This window comes from Oncorhynchus mykiss, chromosome 7 (assembly GCF_057628025.1).
Source record: "Oncorhynchus mykiss isolate SJ-2025 chromosome 7, ASM5762802v1, whole genome shotgun sequence".
Taxonomy (NCBI): domain Eukaryota; kingdom Metazoa; phylum Chordata; class Actinopteri; order Salmoniformes; family Salmonidae; genus Oncorhynchus; species Oncorhynchus mykiss.
The window spans coordinates 66,493,924-66,516,734 of record NC_143028.1 but is presented as its reverse complement, the minus strand read 5'-3'; the positions used below and the strand labels follow the sequence as shown (position 1 = coordinate 66,516,734).

At 42.2% G+C, this 22,811-nt stretch overlaps 1 protein-coding gene across 1 annotated transcript in view; it reads left to right on the top strand.

Moving 5' to 3' along the window:
- LOC110528436 (ERC protein 2) overlaps positions 1-22,811 on the top strand; it is a 103,785-nt gene that overhangs the window by 61,084 nt on the left and 19,890 nt on the right. Inside the window, exons 9-13 of the mRNA XM_090241801.1 lie at positions 4,854-4,991; positions 8,849-8,989; positions 9,223-9,363; positions 14,143-14,178; positions 16,478-16,698. Coding sequence (XP_090097927.1) covers positions 4,854-4,991; positions 8,849-8,989; positions 9,223-9,363; positions 14,143-14,178; positions 16,478-16,698 — 677 coding nt within the window. The remainder of the gene's footprint in view (positions 1-4,853; positions 4,992-8,848; positions 8,990-9,222; positions 9,364-14,142; positions 14,179-16,477; positions 16,699-22,811) is intronic.

Below are 22,811 nucleotides of genomic sequence, written 5' to 3'. Positions count from 1 at the left end.
GCCCTCCAAATACACCTCTTCTGTTTTCAATCAGGATCTCAGCGATCACTGCCTCATTGCCTGCGTCCGCTATGGGCCCGCGGTCAAACGACCAACTCTCATCACTGTCAAACGCTCCCTAAAACACTTCTGCGAGCAGGGCTTTCTAATCGACCTGGCCCGGATATCCTGGAAGGATATTGACCTCATCCCGTCAGTCGAGGATGCCTGGTCATTCTTTAAAAGTAATTACCTTTGCATCCTACAGCTATAACTCCAAAAAGTTTTGGGACACTGTAAAGTCCATGGAGAACAAGAGCACCTCCTCTGAGCTGCCCACTGCACTGAGGCTAGGTAACACGGTCACCACTGATAAATCCATGATAATAGTACATTTCAATAAGTATTTCTCAACGGCTGGCCATGCCTTCCTCCTGGCTACTCCAACCCCAGCCAACAGCTCTGCCTCCCCCGCAGCTGCCTTCTCCTTCACCCAAATCCAGACAGCAGATGTTCTGAAAGAGCTGCAAAACCTGGACCCGTACAGATCAGCTGGGCTAGACAATCTGGACCATCTCTTTCTAAAACTATCCGCCGCCATAGTTGCAACCCCTATTACCAGCCTGTTCAACCTCTCTTTCGTATCGTCCGAGATCCCTAAAGATTGGAAAGCTGCCGCGGTCATCCCCCTCTTCAAAGGGGGTGACATCCTAAACCCCAACTTACAGACCTACAGTGGGGCAAAAAAGTATTTAGTCAGTCACCAATTGTAAAAGTTTGCCCACTTAAAAAGATGAGAGAGGCTTGTAATTTTCATCATAGGTACACTTCAACTATGACAGACAAAATGAGAAAAAAATCCAGAAAATCACATTGTATGATTTTTAATGAATTTATTTGCAAATTATGGTGGAAAATAAGTATTTGGTCAATAACAAAAGTTTATCTCAATACTTTGTTATAAACCCTTTGTTGGCAATGACAGAGGTCAAACATTTTCTGTAAGTCTTCACAAGGTTTTCACACACTGTTGCTGGTATTTTGGCCCATTTTGGCCCAACTACAGAGTTGTAGTTGGTGTCAAATTCGTGGGCATGTTGTCCGGACATCTGGCAGTCTCTATGGGGGTACCACAGGGTTCAATTCTCGGGCCGACTCTTTTCTCTGTATATATCAACGATGTCGCTCTTGCTGCGGGTGCGATTCCCCGATCCACCTCTACGCAGACGACACCATTCTGTATAATTCTGACCCTTCCTTGGACACTGTGCTAACTAACCTCCAAACGAGCTTCAATGCCATACAACACTCCTTCTGTGGCCTCCAACTGCTCTTAAACGCTAGTAAAACCAAATGCATGCTTTTCAACCGTTCGTTGCTCGCACCCGCCCGCCCGACTAGCATCACCACCCTGGACGGTTCCGACCTAGAATATGTGGGCAACTATAAATACCAAGGTGTCTGGCTAGACTATAAACTCTCCTTCCAGACTAATATTAATTATGATTAATATTAATCTCCAATCCAAAATCAAATCTAGAATCGGCTTTCTATTTCGCAACAAAGCTTCCTCCACTCACGCCGCCAAACGTACCCTAGTCAACCTGACTAGCCTACCGATCCTCGACTTCGGCGATGTCATCTACAAAATAGCTTCCAAGACTCTACTCAGCAAGCTGGATACAGTCTATCACAGTGCCATCCGTTTTGTTACCAAATCACCTTATACCACCCACCACTGCGACCTCTATGCTCTAGTTTACTGGCCCTCACTACATATTCGTCGCCAGACCCACTGGCTCCAGGTCATCTATAAGTCTATGCTAGGTAAAGCTCCGCCTTATCTCAGTTCACTGGTCACGATAACAACACCCACCCGTAGCACACTTTCCAGCAGGTATATCTCACTGATCATCCCCAAAGCCAACACCTCATTTGGCTGCCTTTCCTTCCAGTTCTCTGCTGCCAGTGACTGGAACGAATTGCAAAAATCGCTGAAGTTGGAGACTTTTATTTCCCTCACCAACTTTAACCTCTAGCGTCGAGCAATCCCGTATCCGGGAGCGTGATCATAGCCTCAAGCTCATTACCATAACGCAATGTTTCCTATTCATGAAAATCGCAAATGAAATTAAATAAATATATTGAAACACAAGCTTAACCTTTTGTTAACAACACTGTCATCTCAGATTTTCAAAATATGCTTTCACCAAAGCTACACAAGCATTTTGTAAGGGCGTTCGTCTGTAGGAGGAGGAGAAGCGGACCAAAGCGCAGCGTGGTGGTTGTTCATATTTTAATAAATCACTACACATGAACAAACTAACGAAAACAAGAAATGTGAGAACGCAAAACAGTCCTATCCTGTGACGACAAACACAGTGACAGGAACAATCACCCACAAACACACAGTGAAACCCAGGCTACCTAAGTATGATTCTCAATCAGAGACAACTAATGACACCTGCCTCTGATTGAGAACCATACTAGGCCGAAAACATAGAAATGCCCCAAAACATAGAAAAACAAACATAGACTGCCCACCCAACTCACGCCCTGACCATACTAAATAAATACAAAACAACAGAAATAGAGGTCAGAACGTGACACGTTTGTGTAAGAGTATTGATAGCCTAGCATAGCATTAAGCCTAGCATTCAGCAGGCAACATTTTCACAAAAACAAGAAAAGCATTCAAATAAAATAATTTACCTTTGAAGAACTTCGAGTGTTTTCAATGAAGAGACTCTCAGTTAGATAGCAAATGTTCATTTGTGTAAGAGAAATAGCTCCGTTTTGTTCATCACGTTTGGCTAAGAAAAGAAAACGAAAATGCAGTCACTTACAACGCCAAACTTTTTTCGAAATTAGCTCCATAACATCGACAGAAACATGGCAAACGTTGTTTAGAATCAATCCTCAAGGTGTTTTTCACATATCTATTCGATGATAAATCATTCGTGGCAGTTGGGTTTCTCCTCAGTAGCAAACGCAAAAGTACTGCAGCTGGAGATTACGCAATAATTGCGACGGAGGACACCAAGCGACCACCTGGTAAATGTAGTCTCTTAGGGTCAATCTTCCAATGATATGCCTACAAATACGTCACAATGCTGCAGACACCTTGGGGAAAACGTGGAAAAGGTAAGCTGACTCCTAGCTCCTCCACAGCCATATAAGGAGTCATTGCCATAAGGCGGTTTCAAAAAATGCGGCACTTCCTGATTGTATTTTTATCTGGGTTTTTTCTGTAACATCAGTTCTGTGGCACTCACAAACAATATCTTCGCAGTTTTGGAAACGTCAGTGTTTTCTTTCCAAAGCTGTCAATTATATGCATATTCGAGCATCTTTTCGTGACAAAATATCTTGTTTAAAACGGGAACGTTTTTCATCCAAAAATTAAAAGAGCGCCCCCTATATCGAAGAAGTTAAACATCAACTTTCTGAGCAGCTAACCAATTGCTGCAGCTGTACATAGTCCATCTGTAAATGGCCCACCCAATCTACCTACCTCATCCCCAGACTGTTTTTGTTTTATTTACTTTTCTGCTATTTTGCACACCAGTATCTCTACTTGCACATCATCATCCACTCATTTATCACTCCAGTGTTAATCTGTGTGTTAATCTAAGTTGTAATTTTTTCGCTCCTATGGCCTATTTATTGCCTTCCTCCTCATGCCTTTTGCACACACTGTATATAGACTTTATTTTTTATACTGTGTCATTGACTTGTTTATTGTGTTATTGGCTTGTTTATTGTTTACTCCATGTGTAACTATGTGTTGTTGTCTGTGTCATACTGCTTTGCTTTATCGTGGCCAGGTCGCATTTGAAAATGAGAACTTGTTCTCAACTAGCCTACATAAAGATGAAATTTTAAAAAACAACAAGAAAGCCCTCCCCCGAAATGAGAAAAATCTTGAGAATTGTTACATAGAACCTATTTGAGAGCTTGCTGTATATCAGTGCAGGTTGTTTGGTTGGATCCCTGTCTCCCTGAGACCTGGGTTGCCTCCCCTATTGGCCCTCGTCGAAAGAAATGCACTGAATAGGGAATAGGGTGCTATTTGGGACACATGCTTGGGCTAGTTGGTCTCTGAGGATACAAATGGATGGTTGTAGCTCTGTCCATCAAGTGTCTCTGTGCTGTTCTCAGGTTAAAAGTGTGTCTACACACACACAGAAAAGGAGGATACGAGGGAGTTTCTGCCACACTGCCTCTAATGTGTTCTAAAAATATACACTGAGGGTTATTATCTCACCCTGGCCATCTCTCTTTCTCCCTCTCTCTCCCGTTCTTTCTCTCTCTTTTAACTATATCTTTCTCTCTGTCTCTTTTTCTGCTATGGCTATACTCTCTGTCAGTACAAGGTGTCTCTGTATTTTTGATTGGTTTCTTTCTCAGATATCCCTCTTTCTCTTTCTTTCTCTCTGGCTAGACTATCTTGTTTTATTTCTTACTATCTTTGAAAAACATCTCACTGTGAAAATGGAGATACCGTATATAGTCATTTACATCTAAACTGTGTCTCTCTCTCTTTCCTCTCCCTCAATTACCAGCAAATCTAAAAGAGCTTAAATTAAATTCAGAGATCCCAAAGTATTTGATGTCTTTGGCTAAAATAATAAAGACTTCCTCTCACAGGCTTAAAAAGTCCATAACAGTCATATGTCCCAAATGGCACTGTATTCCCTATATAGTGCACTACTTTTGACTATATCAAATACAGTGCCTTTTGGGACACAACCACAGTCCCTCTAGTCTTTTAGCCTACGAACATCACTCACACTAACTAACTTTTAATGCAGTTTCTCTATCTACAGTTATTTTGACCTCATGCTAATTTTCTCTCTATCTCCCCTCCCCAGATTGAGAATCTGCAGGAGCAGCTGTGTGATAAGGACAAGCAGCTGGGGAACCTGAAGGACAGGGTGAAGTCTCTGCAGACTGACTCCAGTAACACTGACACTGCCCTGGCCACCCTGGAGGAGGCACTCTCTGAGAAGGTACAGAACTTTGAAATATAGGGTCCAGAGTTTTACAGTAGGAGAACTTAGAACCAGGGCCCAGAGTTTTACAGTAGGATAACTTAGAACCAGGGCCCAGAGTTTTACAGTAGGAGAACTTAGAACCAGAGCCCACAATTTCAGATCACATGACCTGGATATGCATTACTGAGTTAAGATGGAAATGTGAGCAACACACAATAGATCAATAACTTGCTTTCAGTGTTGTTTTGTGGCTCGTCTTTCCTCTGAAGAGAGACTGTATGTTTTCAAAAGTATTACGGATTTTGATATAGATCGTTTTGTTGTGGTATACATAATGTGTTGATGGGGGACATAATGTGTTGTGCTAGACATAATGTGTTGATGGTAAACATAATGTGTTGATGGTGGACATAATGTGTTGATGGTGGACATAATGTGTTGTGTTAGACATAATGTGTTGTGCTAGACATAATGTGTTGTGCTAGACATAATGTGTTGATGGTGGACATAATGTGTTGTGCTAGACATAGTGTGTTGTGCTAGACATAATGTGTTGTGCTAGACATAATGTGTTGTGCTAGACATAATGTGTTGATGGTGGACATAATGTGTTGATGGTGGACATAATGTGTTGTGTTAGACATAATGTGTTGTGCTAGACATAATGTGTTGATGGTAAACATAATGTGTTGATGGTGGACATAATGTGTTGTGTTAGACATAATGTGTTGATGGTGGACATAATGTGTTGATGTTGGACATAATGTGTTGTGTTAGACATAATGTGTTGTGTTAGACATAATGTGTTGTGCTAGACATAATGTGTTGATGGTAAACATAATGTGTTGATGGTGGACATAATGTGTTGTGCTAGACATAATGTGTTGATGGTAAACATAATGTGTTGATGGTGGACATAATGTGTTGATGGTGGACATAATGTGTTGTGTTAGACATAATGTGTTGTGTTAGACATAATGTGTTGTGCTAGACATAATGTGTTGTGCTAGACATAATGTGTTGTGTTAGACATAATGTGTTGATGGTGGACATAATGTGTTGATGGTGGACATAATGTGTTGTGTTAGACATAATGTGTTGTGTTAGACATAATGTGTTGTGCTAGACATAATGTGTTGATGGTAAACATAATGTGTTGATGGTGGACATAATGTGTTGTGTTAGACATAATGTGTTGTGCTAGACATAATGTGTTGATGGTGGACATAATGTGTTGTGCTAGACATAATGTGTTGATGGTAAACATAATGTGTTGATGGTGGACATAATGTGTTGTGCTAGACATAATGTGTTGTGCTAGACATAATGTGTTGTGTTAGACATAATGTGTTGATGGTGGACATAATGTGTTGATGGTGGACATAATGTGTTGATGGTGGACATAATGTGTTGTGCTAGACATAATGTGTTGTGTTAGACATAATGTGTTGATGGTGGACATAATGTGTTGATGGTGGACATAATGTGTTGTGTTAGACATAATGTGTTGTGTTAGACATAATGTGTTGATGGTGGACATAATGTGTTGATGGTGGACATAATGTGTTGATGGTGGACATAATGTGTTGATGGTGGACATAATGTGTTGTGTTAGACATAATGTGTTGTGCTAGACATAATGTGTTGATGGTAAACATAATGTGTTGATGGTGGACATAATGTGTTGTGTTAGACATAATGTGTTGTGCTAGACATAATGTGTTGATGGTGGACATAATGTGTTGTGTTAGACATAATGTGTTGATGGTGGACATAATGTGTTGTGTTAGACATAATGTGTTGTGTTAGACATAATGTGTTGATGGTGGACATAATGTGTTGTGTTAGACATAATGTGTTGTGTTAAACATAATGTGTTGATGGTGGACATAATGTGTTGTGTTAGACATAATGTGTTGTGTTAGACATAATGTGTTGTGCTAGACATAATATGTTGATGTTGGACATAATGTGTTGATGGTGGACATAATGTGTTGTGTTAGACATAATGTGTTGTGTTAGACATAATGTGTTGATGGTGGACATAATGTGTTGCGTTAGACATAATGTGTTGTGTTAGACATAATGTGTTGTGTTAGACATAATGTGTTGATGGTGGACATAATGTGTTGATGGTGGACATAATGTGTTGTGTTAGACATAATGTGTTGTGTTAGACATAATGTGTTGTGCTAGACATAATGTGTTGTGCTAGACATAATGTGTTGTGTTAGACATAATGTGTTGATGGTGGACATAATGTGTTGATGGTGGACATAATGTGTTGTGTTAGACATAATGTGTTGTGTTAGACATAATGTGTTGTGCTAGACATAATGTGTTGATGGTAAACATAATGTGTTGATGGTAAACATAATGTGTTGATGGTGGACATAATGTGTTGATGGTAAACATAATGTGTTGATGGTGGACATAATGTGTTGTGCTAGACATAATGTGTTGTGTTAGACATAATGTGTTGTGCTAGACATAATGTGTTGTGCTAGACATAATGTGTTGTGCTAGACATAATGTGTTGATGGTGGACATAATGTGTTGATGGTGGACATAATGTGTTGTGTTAGACATAATGTGTTGTGCTAGACATAATGTGTTGATGGTGGACATAATGTGTTGATGGTGGACATAATGTGTTGTGTTAGACATAATGTGTTGTGTTAGACATAATGTGTTGATGGTGGACATAATGTGTTGCGTTAGACATAATGTGTTGTGTTAGACATAATGTGTTGTGTTAGACATAATGTGTTGATGGTGGACATAATGTGTTGATGGTGGACATAATGTGTTGTGTTAGACATAATGTGTTGTGTTAGACATAATGTGTTGTGCTAGACATAATGTGTTGTGCTAGACATAATGTGTTGTGTTAGACATAATGTGTTGATGGTGGACATAATGTGTTGATGGTGGACATAATGTGTTGTGTTAGACATAATGTGTTGTGTTAGACATAATGTGTTGTGCTAGACATAATGTGTTGATGGTGGACATAATGTGTTGATGGTAAACATAATGTGTTGATGGTGGACATAATGTGTTGTGCTAGACATAATGTGTTGTGTTAGACATAATGTGTTGTGCTAGACATAATGTGTTGTGCTAGACATAATGTGTTGTGCTAGACATAATGTGTTGATGGTGGACATAATGTGTTGATGGTGGACATAATGTGTTGTGTTAGACATAATGTGTTGTGCTAGACATAATGTGTTGATGGTGGACATAATGTGTTGATGGTGGACATAATGTGTTGTGTTAGACATAATGTGTTGTGCTAGACATAATGTGTTGTGCTAGACATAATATGTTGATGTTGGACATAATGTGTTGATGGTGGACATAATGTGTTGTGTTAGACATAATGTGTTGTGCTAGACATAATGTGTTGATGGTGGACATAATGTGTTGATGGTGGACATAATGTGTTGTGCTAGACATAATGTGTTGATGGTGGACATAATGTGTTGATGGTGGACATAATGTGTTGATGGTGGACATAATGTGTTGTGCTAGACATAATGTGTTGATGGTGGACATAATGTGTTGATGGTGGACATAATGTGTTGATGGTGGACATAATGTGTTGATGGTGGACATAATGTGTTGATGGTGGACATAATGTGTTGATGGTGGACATAATGTGTTGTGCTAGACATAATGTGTTGTGCTAGACATAATGTGTTGATGGTGGACATAATGTGTTGATGGTGGACATAATGTGTTGTGCTAGACATAATGTGTTGATGGTGGACATAATGTGTTGATGGTGGACATAATGTGTTGATGGTGGACATAATGTGTTGATGGTGGACATAATGTGTGGATGTGTGTATGTGTGTCTCTCTCAGGAGCGGATAATAGAGAGACTGAAGGAGCAGAGAGCGAGGGAGGACAATGAGAGGATTGACGAGGTGGAGTCCTATAAGAAGGAGAACAAGGACCTCAAGGAGAAAGTCAACACCCTCCATATGGAATTAACAGAGAAGGAGGTCAGTGCGTGTGTGCGTGTGTATTTGTTTGTGTGAATATACAGTACATGTGTATTGCATGAACAATTGGCAGTGAACAGTGAGCAAAATAACTGTACCCTTTCCAATACATGGAACGCTGCTCCCTCTGGTAGCGTGACCCAGTTAGGACTGTTCAGTGTTTTTACTGTGCTGTGCCACCTGGTCTGGACTGGTCCTAACTGTCAGTGCTGTCCCTGTCTGTCCCCCTGAAGTCCTGTCTCATTGACCTGAAGGAGCATGCCTCCTCCCTGGCCTCCTCCAGCCTGAAGAAAGAATCCAAGCTCAAGTCTCTGGAGATGGCCATCGAGCAGAAGAAAGAGGAGTGTAGCAAGTTGGAGACACAGTTACAGAAGGTAGGTGTCCTAGCACTGCACAACTTAAAAGTGTAAATGAAAGTGGGGAATGCATGGCTGGGATTCAAAAATACAGCATACTCCCAGAGGCCTTTGCGGTTTCATTCTGATGTCTATTATGTAAACTAGCAATGACCACCTGAACAACTCATTTGGGACGGCCTCAATGATTTAGTCTGTCAGTTAAAATCACTGTTAGAATCCCTGTTAAAGGGATGGCAAGGATTTGTAGTAACACTGTATGGTACAGAGCTTACTTACAGTGTTTGGTAACGGTGAGAAACCTACAGTGCATTGTGCACAGTTCAGCAAGTATTAGGTTAAATGGTTCAAGGAAACAAGTGGAAGAGATCCCTTTTATACCATGATAATGTCTTCTACTAATCTGTTTACCTTCAGTTGCATTTTTACAATTCAGTCTAACCCTGCAGTATGTAGACAGTGTTATACCTGTATGGCTGATGAAGACTTTTATTTTACCCTGTATCAAGTCCAGCTGGCATGGATAGTCACATTAAAAGGGAAGTTCAGTATTGTGTGTTTTCCCCTATCACTTCCGTTGCTTTTTAGCTAGCTGTGGCTAAAATTAGCTGAAGTTTGTAGTGGCTGTTTAAAGAAAACCGAACCATGTATTACAGAATATCCTGGCCCGTAGACTACTTTCAGTACGAGGAGCCATCTTACATTAGGTTGGAAAATACTGAACTTTCCTTTAAACCACTGTCACAAGAATTTTCAATCCAAAATATGATAACAATCACTATAACTTTGAACAATCCCCCCTAGGTTGTAAAGCTAGGGTTAATAAGAATTAGGCAAAGTCCCAGATTTCTGCAAAAGGTTGGTTCTTTATTCAGAGAATGTTCTGAAGTCAAAAATGCAAAAACAGTCATTTTATAACTCCTAGACTATGACTCTTAACACATTTTATACAATTATATGATTTCAGGGTGGAATCCTTTAGTCATTACTTTAAACATATAAATGATCTTATCAATCAACCCTTTAACTAAATATTACACACTAATATTTCAACCTTTATTGGAATTATAAATGTCACACAAAAGCAAACAAAACCAATACATGTATTTACATCATATACTCATCAACGACTGTTCTAGGCCTATATTCAATAATAACTCTTCTTTTTAGGATTTTCATTATAATCTTCATTAAATAAACAGTCTGTCTAAACATTGAAGATCGTCTCATCCAGCATGGGCTCCTCATGGTTGAAGGAATCAGTGGCATCTACTAGGTTTGGAGGCATGTAGTTGTCACCTCATCATTTGCTGCGTCATCGATCTCGCTAGAGTCCTGGTAATTAAACCTCTCACACACGGAATCAAACAGAAACCACACAACACCAACACACTCATACAGGTGAAAGCAGCTCATAACACAGTAATTATTAAAAAAATCAATTTTCCAAACATACTGTCGAACCACCCAGTCAGTGAGGTATCCACCCCAGAGTTCTCCGATAACTTATTTGACTCCTATTCTGTAAGTCACTCATCCTTGATGGTCAGTGTATTATATAGTTTATCTTTTACTTCTTATCAATGACAACGGCATCATATAGTTAGTACAGGAAGGTGGTGGATCTGAATGTATCAGAAAGATTACCAAGACTATGATGCAGCTCAGAGTCCCTAATATTCCCAAAAACCGCCAACCCTCTCCTGCCCTTAGTCAGTCTGCTAGGTACCACCCCATACTCACACTTCTAAGAACACACACAGTAATTAGAGGTCGGAATAAGGGATCTTCGTTAAGGAGGTAACCCCCGAACCTTGTTGGTACTCGGTTCTTCCCCTAACTCTGTGTGTGATCAGCGGTGCTTGTATGTGTTCCTACCTTTTTGTAGTGGGTAACGTGGTCCCTAGTGGCTCTCTCAGCTGTTCTAATGGCAAAGGCGGTGGTTAACAGAACCTGGTATGAGCCTTCCCAACTGGTCTGCTTCCAGTCTTTTCTCCTCAGGGACTGGATCCACACCCAGTCTCCTGGTTGGATTGAGTGAATCACCTTCTTCTGTAATTCACCTGTTGGACACAAAATCTTGGACATACGGGTATGGTTAAAACTTCTTGACGCTACCCATCCCTTTAGCGGGATAATTGTCATCAACAACCCCTGAATTGCATACCGCCACATTCAAATAATATTACTAAAAATATTTATATTCATGAAATCACAAGTGCAATATATCAAAACACAGTTTAGCCTTTTGTTAATCCACCTGTCTGGTCAGATTTTGAAAATATGCTTTACAGCCAAAGCAAGACAAGCATTTATGTAAATGTATCGATCGCTCAACAAAACATTATGAACACCTTGTATCAAGTAGCTTGGTCACCAAAATCAGAAAAGCAATCAAATTAATAGTTTACCTTTGATGATCTTCGGATGTTTTCACTCACGAGCCCCCCAGTTACACAATAAATGTTCCTTTTGTTCCACAAAGATTATTTTTAAATCCAAAATACCTCAGTTTGTTTGGCGCGTTATGTTCAGAAATCCACAGGATAGAGAGGTTACGACAATGCAGACAAATTCCAAATAGTATCCGTAATGTCCACAGAAACATGTCAAACGTTTTTTATAATCAATCCTCAGGTTGTTTTTAAATATATAATCGATAATATATCAACCGCAACTGTCCTTTTCAGTAGGAGAGGGAAAGGCAATGGCTGCCCAAACTCTGTTACGCCAAGCAAAACGCTGTTGGCACCTGGCCATACAATGACACAATGTTATCTTTCTCGATCATTTTTCAAAATAAAAGCCTGAAACTATGTTTAAAGACTGTTTACACCTTTAGGAAGCAATAGGAAAAGGAATCTGGTTGATATCCCTTTAAATGGTGCAATGGCAGGCTATGGAACATGGAGTTTTCAAAATAGAGGCCACTTCCTGGTTTGATTTTCCTCAGGGTTTCGCCTGCAATATCAGTTATGTTATACTCACAGACAATATTTTGACAGTTTTGGAAACTTTAGAGTGTTTCCTTTCCTAATCTGTCAATTATATGCATATTCTAGTTTCTGGGCCTGAGAAATAGGCAGTTTCAAATGGGTACATTGTTTAGCCAAAAACGAAAATCCTGCCCCCTACACTCAAGAAGTTAATAGCTTTTAGTTTATTGAGAATTTATTGAAAATACAGTAGATGGTTTTTTGATCAATTATTGAATTGGAATTTAAGTTTACATCCTGAATTGACTACCTTCGATTGAACTTGAATCAAACCCTGGTGGATAATTTTAGAGCATTCTCTACTATTAGCATGTCTAATGTATACTTCCTCATCAGTCCCTGCCAACACACATCCTTTATTCAATGCTGCTGCTGCTACTATTAGCACATGCATATACAACGCTGTAGCAACATTGTGAAAACGTCCAATCCTCCATAAATTCTCTGTTTGTTATAACCCTCTTATCAACGCAATCAAATAATTTGGTTTTGACCAATCACCTGAATGTAAAACCCGGATCTGAGTTTTCTGCATTTAATTAACTTACTAACGGGATACTATTGGACCAGTTATGTCTGGTCGTCACTAGTTACCACAATCGCAAAGTAATAAACCCTGCCTATTTCTACCGTTTCTCTTCTTAATATATTTTAAACCGAACCCTAACCTCAACCCTAACCTTAAACCCAATGCTAACCTTAAGCCTAACCCTAACCTTAAATACATTTTTGTTTTTATACATTTTTACAGTATGTGAGTGACCGGCTTGATTCGGTATTATGTAACAAAATGTTTAATTATGTTTTTTACATTGAATAAAAGCAGAGACACAGAGCTACAAAATAGTATATCATACACTGCATTTGAGGAACAATGGGAAAGTAATTCTGCTTTGAATGAACTTGTAGCCTCACTTTTGAGAAAATGGCCTTTGAATGTTTTGGTACCTACTGGAGAGCTCTTCGTGCTCCACCGCTAACTAGCTAGCCATTTCACATCGGTTACACTGGCTTTTCTGTGGCTAAACCAACTAGGCTCGTAATTTAACAATTTTATTTGTATTTACAGATGGCATACATGTTTGTTATTAAGGCACATGAAAGTTCACATTTTCCAGAAGGCATTTTAAAGATTACATTTAAATGTCTCTCGTGTGAGGTACACCTAGTTTCCTGAAACGGGTGACATACAGACAATTTTGATTTTGTTGCTGTGGTAACTAGTGGAAATCGTTATGTCTGGATAACGTTCACCTAATGTTCCTACAACACCGTAGAACCCCTGAGATGGGGAGCAAAGATGTCCATCAGATCTCCTCCTTGTGTCTCTCTGTCCCATAACCACCCATTCTGTATCCTCCTCACTCCTCACTCCTCATCCTCCTCCTAGCTGTCTCAACCATAGAAATCCAATTACAAAATCAAGTCAATGTTCCATGATGGATGGACCGGCTTCCAAATTGGGTGTAATTTTATTTCTATGGTCTCAACATACTGTTCAAGATGTACATTAAACATGTTCTCTATATTGACACTCCTTTAACATGTAACATGTAGGCTAACATGTAACATAATTTTTCTTAGCCTGGTCCCAGAACTGTTTGTGCTGTCTTGCCAACTCCTTTGGTCATTGTCTGTTTGGGATGAACAGATCTGGTACCAGGCTAGTCTGTTCTCCCCGGATCCTGCTGTTTCTACTCTCCTCTGGCTAATGTAGCTACATGCTAATGCTATCTTCCCCGATCTCCCCCCTCCCCCTCCCTCCTCGTCTCCCCCTTCACCACCTTCCTTTGCAATGTAGCAAGCAGAGCAGCTGTTCACTCAGATGAACAACCCTGTAAGTCCTTTGCTCCATCTGGAGCTCTCTGTGGTGGCACATATTGAAAGCATGAGGACACCCACCAAAAGCTTCTCTAAAACCCTGGAACATGCTAGCTAGCTAGTGCGTAATCGTGTCATGGCCACATGGTCTCAGTCCCACTGTCCCTGGTATCTCTTTCAGATAATGTAGACATGTTGATCTTTACACTGTATAAGTATGATTTAGCTCTCCAACTGCACGCACATTAGCCTCTGTTCTGGGTGAACAGAATGTGAAGTGAGCATTTAGCTTATCGTTTATCTTAGCATTTATCTTAGCATAGCTTTAATCTGTATGACCACACAGTTGCGGTTCTATTTATTTGCATCTTGATAGCCTAACCTACTGTTGTTGCTCAACCATTGGTCTCTGTTAGAAAGAATTGTACAAAGACCTGTACAATGGTGATATAATGTGTTTTTTACTGTGGTTGAATGTTTCTTACAAAGCTTCATAGCAAAAAAAGCTGAGTTAACTGAAAGTTACGGATAGTTTCTTCTTCTATAGTGTTCTCACATCCGGCATCATGACTGATAGTAAGATGCCAAGATATCAGTCAGCTCTGTACCATTATTTTAACAAACTCAGAATTAATAATCGACACATTTTTTATCTAACTGTAGGCCTTGCATACAGTTAGTTTGCCTATAGAACTGTGTCCCAAACAGCAGCCTACTCCCTACATAGTGCGCTACTTTTGAGCAGGGCCCACAGGCAAGTCCTAGAGGTACACGCCACCCACTTCTGAGACCTTTAGATTCCCCCCAAACTGTTGGTGCTCACTTTACTCCTCATGCTTGAAATATGTCACTTGTTGTCACTGCTGGATTGACCTAAATCGGTTCATGTGGAAAGCATTGCAAAGATTGTCTTCCCAGCTGTGTTGGTTTGCATGCTATAATTTGTCCTCCTTATTATCGCATGCTTTGTTTGCTCGTCACTGTTTGGCCCCCTTCACTGTCTCCATGTTAATAAGTGGTCAATAGAACAGAGGCCTAATATTAACCTTCTAACACTGGGAATGGTTACCGTGGCTCACTGTGGGGGTCTATATTTATCTAGTCATGCTCTGTGTTGTGTTGCTCTGTTGTGTTGGTCTGTTGTATTGGTCTGTTGTGTTGCTCTGTTGGGTCTATTGTGTTGCTTTGTTGTGTTGCTCTGTTGGGTCTGTTGTGTTGGGCCTGTTGTGTTGGGTCTGTTGTGTTGGTCTGTTGTGCTGGGTCTGTTGTGTTGGTCTGTTGTGTTAGGTCCGTTGTGTTGGGTCTGTTGTGTTGGGACTGTTGTGTTGCTCTGTGACTGTCAGCGTTGTCGATGTGTTGTGTAATTCTGATCTGTGTTGTGTACTTCTGTTCTGTGTGTTTGAAAGATGACTCAAGCTGTTCAGTTTTTACTGACTGGTGGTCAAAAGCCTTTCCTCTTTCAGTGACTTAGACACACTAGAGGTGATCAGGTGTGATTATCCAGAGAGACATGAGAGCAGAGATGAGTGATTCTACCAAGTGATTATAACAGGAAGGACAGGGCTCAGAGTAGGAGTGCTGATCTAGGATCAGTTTAATATTTTAGATCATAATGAATATGATTATATGGATCGCAGATCAGCACTCCTACTGGGAGATGCTTTGTGGTTACAGGCCCTGGTCCTGTCCTTCCTATACACACATGGCCTGTTTCCCCAACCCAGATTAATCCTGCTTCTAGACTAAAGGGAATTCATGCTAAATGTTGAATCTCCATTGAAAGTGCTCTTTTGACCAGGACTAGGCTTAATCTGTGTCTGAGAAACTGTCCCACAGTCCACTTTGGCTCCTAAAAAGTTATTGTCATGAGGTCAACAAGTCTGTAAGAAGCTAATCAGGAAAACTAACGATACTAAATGACAGATGTACAAATCTCAACTGTTCTATATCGCTTGTTTTTCAAGTTAGCATTAGCATATTGTAACAGGCACAAGCAGCCTTTAGTTCTAATCGCTATGGTACACTAGTCTCACAGAACTGAGCTAAATAACAGCCTCAGTCAGAGCTAATGAGCCATAGCAGTACTGATGTCCCCTGTTCACTATGCTTTATTTATACATTACAGAGAGAGGGAAAGAGGGAGAGAGGAGAGTGAGAAGTTCATAAAAGACACTAACTGTTGAGCTTGTCTGTTCTGGGTTCTCTCCCCTTTCTCCTATTTGTGAGAGTTTGTGCGTGTGTGCATGTATGTGCGTGTGTTCCATTTGTGTGTGTGTTTTTTTTCTTCTTTTCTTTTTCTCTCCATGACCATGCAGAAGGCCCATGAGGTCCAGCAGCAGCAGGTGGGAGTGGGCTCCAGGGGGAACCCAGAGTATGTGGAGCGGGAGCAGCGAGTCAAGGTCCTAGAGAAGGAGGTTTCCTACTATAAGGAGGAGTCTGGCAAGGCCCAGGCCGAGGTGGATAGGCTACTAGCCATCCTCCGAGAGGTGGAGACTGAGAAGAACGACAGGGATAAGAAGATCGCCGAGCTGGAAAGGTAACTGGGCTATACTACCCTTAGCTTTACATTTCTATGGTACTCAGCGGAAGTGCTTTATATTTACAGATATATCAAGTATATACAGTGCCTTCGGAAAGTATTCAGACCCCTTGACTTTTTCCACATTTTGTTATTCTAAACTTGATTACATCTTTTTTTTTCACTCACCAATCTACACACAATACCCCATAATGACAAAGCAAAAACAGCTTTTTATAAATGTTTGCTCATTTATAAAAATAAAAATAATAAAAAATCACATTTACTTAAGTATTCAGACCCCTTACTCAGTACTTTGTTGAAGCATCTTTGGCAGCTATTACAGCCTGGAGTTTTTTGGGGTATGATGCTACAAGCTTGGCACACCTGTATTTGGAGAGTTTCTCCCATTCTTCTCTGCAGATCCTCTCAAGCTCTGTCAGGTTGATGGGGATTGTTGCTGAACAGCTATTTTCAGGTCTCTCCAGTGATGTTAGATTGTGTTGGGCTCTGGCTGGGCTACTCAACGACATTCAGAGACTTGTCCCGAAGCCACTCCTGAGTTGTCTTGGTTGTGTGCTTAGGATTGTTGTCCTGTTGGAAGGTGAACCTTCGTCCCCGTCTAAGGTCCTGAATGCTCTGGAGCAGGTTTTTATCAAGGATCTCTCTGTACTTTTCTCAATTTATCTTTTACTCGATCCGGACTAGTCTCCCAGTCCCAGCTGCTGAAAAACATCCCCACTGCATGATGCTGTCACCACCATGCTTCACCGTAGGGATGGTGCCAGGTTTCTTCCAGACATGACGCTTGGCATTCAGGCTACAGAGTTCTATCTTGACATGGTTTGAGAGTCTTTAGGTTCCTTTTGGCAAACTCCAAGAGGCTGTCATGTGTCTTATGACCTTCTGGAAGGTTATCCCATCACCACAGAGGAAATCTAGAGCTCTGTCAGAGTGACCATCAGGTTCTTGGTCACCTCCCTGACCAAGGCCCTTCTCCCCTGATTGCTTAGTTTGGTCAGGTGGCCAAACTGTCTCGGAGCTCTACGGACAAGTCCTACGACCTCATGGATTGGTATTTTGCTCTGATATACAGTCAACTGTGCGACCTTATATAGACAGGTGTGTGACTTTCCAAATCATAACCAATCAATTGAATTTACCACAGGTGGACTCCAATCAAGTTGTAGAAACATCTCAAGGATGATCAATGGAAACAGGAAGCACCTGAGCTCAATTTCGAGTCTCATAGCAAAGGGTCTGAGTACTTATAAGATACATATTAATACATTTGAAATACAGTGCCTTGCGAAAGTATTCGGCCCCCTTGAACTTTGCGACCTTTTGCCACATTTCAGGCTTCAAACAAAGATATAAAACTGTATTTTTTTGTGAAGAATCAACAACAAGTGGGACACAATCATGAAGTGGAACGACATTTATTGGATATTTCAAACTTTTTTAACAAATCAAAAACTGAAAAATTGGGCGTGCAAAATTATTCAGCCCCCTTAAGTTAATACTTTGTAGCGCCACCTTTTGCTGCGATTACAGCTGTAAGTCGCTTGGGGTATGTCTCTATCAGTTTTGCACATCAAGAGACTGACATTTTTTCCCATTCCTCCTTGCAAAACAGCTCGAGCTCAGTGAGGTTGAATGGAGAGCATTTGTGACCAGCAGTTTTCAGTTCTTTCCACAGATTCTCGATTGGATTCAGGTCTGGACTTTGACTTGGCCATTCTAACACCTGGATATGTTTATTTTTGAACCATTCCATTGTAGATTTTGCTTTATGTTTTGGATCATTGTCTTGTTGGAAGACAAATCTCCGTCCCAGTCTCAGGTCTTTTGCAGACTCCATCAGGTTTTCTTCCAGAATGGTCCTGTATTTGGCTCCATCCATCTTCCCATCAATTTTAACCATCTTCCCTGTCCCTGCTGAAGAAAAGCAGGCCCAAACCATGATGCTGCCACCACCATGTTTGACAGTGGGGATGGTGTGTTCAGCTGTGTTGCTTTTACGCCAAACATAAAGTTTTGCATTGTTGCCAAAAAGTTCAATTTTGGTTTCATCTGACCAGAGCACCTTCTTCCACATGTTTGGTGTGTCTCCCAGGTGGCTTGTGGCAAACATTAAACGACACTTTTTATGGATATCTTTAAGAAATGGCTTTCTTCTTGCCACTCTTCCATAAAGGCCAGATTTGTGCAATATATGACTGATTGTTGTCCTATGGACAGAGTCTCCCACCTCAGCTGTAGATCTCTGCAGTTCATCCAGAGTGATCATGGTTCTCTTGGCTGCATCTCTGATCAGTCTTCTCCTTGTATGAGCTGAAAGTTTAGAGGGACGGCCAGGTCTTGGTAGATTTGCAGTGGTCTGATACTCCTTCCATTTCAATATTATCGCTTGCACAGTGCTCCTTGGGATGTTTAAAGCTTGGGAAATCTTTTTGTATCCAAATCCGGCTTTAAACTTCTTCACAACAGTATCTCGGACCTGCCTGGTGTGTTCCTTGTCCTTCATGATGCTCTCTGCGCTTTTAACGGACATCTGAGACGATCACAGTGCAGTTGCATTTATACGGAGACTTGATTACACACAGGTGGATTGTATTTATCATCATTAGTCATTTAGGTCAACATTGGATCATTCAGAGATCCTCACTGAACTTCTGGAGAGAGTTTGCTGCACTGAAAGTAAAGGGGCTGAATAATTTTGCACGCCCAATTTTTCAGTTTTTGATTTGTTAAAAAAGTTTGAAATATCCAATAAATATCGTTCCACTTCATGATTGTGTCCCACTTGTTGTTGATTCTTCACAAAAAAATACAGTTTTATATCTTTATGTTTGAAGCCTGAAATGTGGCAAAAGTTCGCAAAATTCAAGGGGGCCGAATACTTTCGCAAGGCACTGTAAATTCTAAAAACCTGTTTTTGTTTTGTCATTATGGGGTGTTGTGTGTAGATTGCTGAGGAGTTTTATTTATTTAATACATTTTAGATTTAGGCTGTAATGTAACAAAATGTGTAAAAAGTCAAGGGGTTTGAATACTTTCTGAAGGCACTGTATGTCTTATAATAGACAAATATATATATTGATGTTGAGTAGTTGGAGGTGTGGCGTAAGCATGGAAGTGCTATGGATAGAGAAACAGACAGAATTATAGATAAAGATTAGCATATTTATTGAACTGATTATCAGACTAACACCATATACCTGGGTTAACGTCTAAAGCAATACTATTACTTTGTCACGGCTAACTGGGTGTGTGAGGTAAGAATCAGGCGAAGAGAGCAGAGAGTTCCAAAGGGAAAAGTGCACTTTAATCTGGCACCAAAATACAATGCCCAAAACTCCGGGGGCGCGAAAATACTGACCAACCCAACACACAGGGTACGCGGTCCGGAGCACTAACACATCCAACAACACAACACGTAACACAAAATTAATCACGCACAAAACAAGGGCGGGTTTACTAGGCTTAAATAAGGAAGCACATCAGGAAAACACAATTAGACACAGGTGCAACTAATAAGACAAAACAAACAGAAAAAGGAAAAGGGATTGACGACCGCCGAGCACCGCCCGAACAGGCAGGGGAGCCACCTTCGGTGGGAGTCGTTACAGTAACCCCCCCTCCGACACGCAGCTCCCGCAGCGCGGGAGTCCACGAGGTACTGTAGGCCCCCCACCCGGCATCTCGAGTCCAGTATGCCACGTATTGTGTACGCATGGGACCCCTCGATGTCCAGAGGGGGCGGAGGGACCTCAGGCACCTCACCTTCTTGAAGGGGACCAGCCACCTGAGGAGAGACACATTAAACGAGGGGTTAATACGATAATAAGTGGGAAGTTGTAACCTGTAACACACCTCGTTTATCCTCCTCAGGACTTTAAATGGCCCCACACCCTGCGGCCCCAGCTTCTGGCAGGGCAGGCGGAGGGGCAGGTTTCGGGTCGAGAGCCAGACCCGCTCTTCTTCTGCCGTCCCCCCGGCCAGTCTCAGTGATTCCTGGACGGCTTTCTAGGTGTCTTTTGAGCGCTGTACACATTCCTCCAGGAGCCCCGGTCTGGCTCTGATGCCATGGGGCCAGGACCGGCTGGTAGCCCAACACACACGGGAAGGGAGACATGTTCGTTGAGGAGTGGCGTAGGGAGTTCTGAGCAAGCTCAGTCCAAGGAACATACCTCGCCCACTCACCTGGCCGGTCCCGGAAATATGACCACAGAAACTTGCCCATATCCTGGTTTACTCGCTCCACCTACCCATTACTCTCGGCGTGTAAACCCGAGGTCAAGCTGACTGAGACCCCAGCCTCTCCATAAACGCCCTCCAAACTCTGGACGTGAATTGGGGGCCCCGATCAGAAACGATGTCCGTAGGCACCCCGTAGTAAATGGAAGACATGGGTAAACAGGGCCTCCGCAGTCTGCAGGGCCGTAGGGAGACCGGATGAGATGGCAGGACTTAGAAAACCGATCCACAACGACCAGGATCGTCGTACTTCCCTGGGACGGGGGAAGATCGGTGAGGAAGTCCACCGACAAGTATGACCACGGCCGTTGTGGAACAGGGTGTGACTGTAACTTCCCTCTAGGCAAATGTCGAGGAGCCTTGCTCTGAGCGCAAACTGAGCAGGAGGAGACATAAAATCTCACGTCCTTAGCCAACGTGGGCCTCCAGTATCTCCCCCTAAGACTCCGCACTGTCCTCTCGATGCCAGGATGACCCGAGGAGGGTAGAGTATGAGCCCAATGTATTCATTTATCAGGGACACCCCTCGGCACATACTGAGACACTGAGGGGGGGCAGGCTCTAACCGTGATGCCCTCTCTATCTCCGCTTCCACCTCCCATACTACCAGTGCCACGAGACATGAAGGTGGAAGAATGGGGGTCGGCTCGACGGACCGCTCCTCGGTATCATAGAGGCGGGACAGCGCGTCAGCTTTAGTGTTTTGGGAGCCTGGCCAGTACGAGATGGTGAAGCGAAACTGGGTAAAGAACATGGCCCATCTAGCCTGACGCGGATTCAGTTTCCTCGCTGCCCGGATATACTCGAGATTACGATGGTCAGTCCAGATGAGAAAAGTGTGCTTAGCCCCCTCAAGCCAATGTCTCCACACCTTCAGAGCCTTGACTACAACTAACTCCCGGTCCCCTACGTCATAGTTTCGCTCTGCTGGACCAAGCTTCTTCGAAAAGAAAAGAACAAGGGCGGCCGAGCGTCCACTTCCACTATGAATGCTAAAGAGGGGTCCGGATGCGCCAACACGGGCGCATTGGTGAACAGCTCCTTCATACGACTGAAAGCTCTGCCCGCCTCTGCTGACCAACGCAAGCGCGCCGGACCTCCCTTCAGCAGTGAGGTAATGGGAGCAGCCACCTGACCAAAACCCCGGATAAACCTCCGGTAGTAATTGGCAAACCCTAAAAACTGCTGCACCTCTTTCACCATGGTCGGAGTCGGCCAATTACGCACGGCTGTAACGCGGTCACACTCCATCACCACCCCGGAGGTGGAAATACGATAACCCAGGAAGGAAATGGGCTTTTTGAAGAACACGCATTTCTCGGCCTTGACATATAGGTCATGCTACAGCAGTCGCTCAAATACCTTACGCACCAGAGACACGTGCGCCTCGCGTGTGGCAGAATAGATCAGGATGTTATCGATGTACACTACCACTCCCTGCCCGTGCAGGTCTCGGAGAATCTCGTCTACGAAGGATTGGAAGCCGGCTGGAGCATTCTTCAACCCATATGGCATGATGAGGTACTCATAATGGCCAGATGTAGTACTAAATGAGGTTTTCCACTCATCTCCGCCCGGATATGCACCTTATTATACACACTCCTCAGGTCAGGTTTTGTGAAGAAGCGCGCCCCGTGAAATGATTCCACTGCCGTAGCGATGAGAGGTAGTGGGTAACTAAACCCCACTGTGATAGAATTTAGACCTCTATAATCAATGCACGGACGCAGACCCCCCTCCTTCTTCTTCACAAAAAAGAAGCTTGAGGAGACGGGTGATGTGGAGGGCCGAATGTACCCCTGTCCCAGCGATTCAGCAACATATGTCTCCATAGCCACGGTCTCCTCCTGGGACAATGGGTACACGTGACT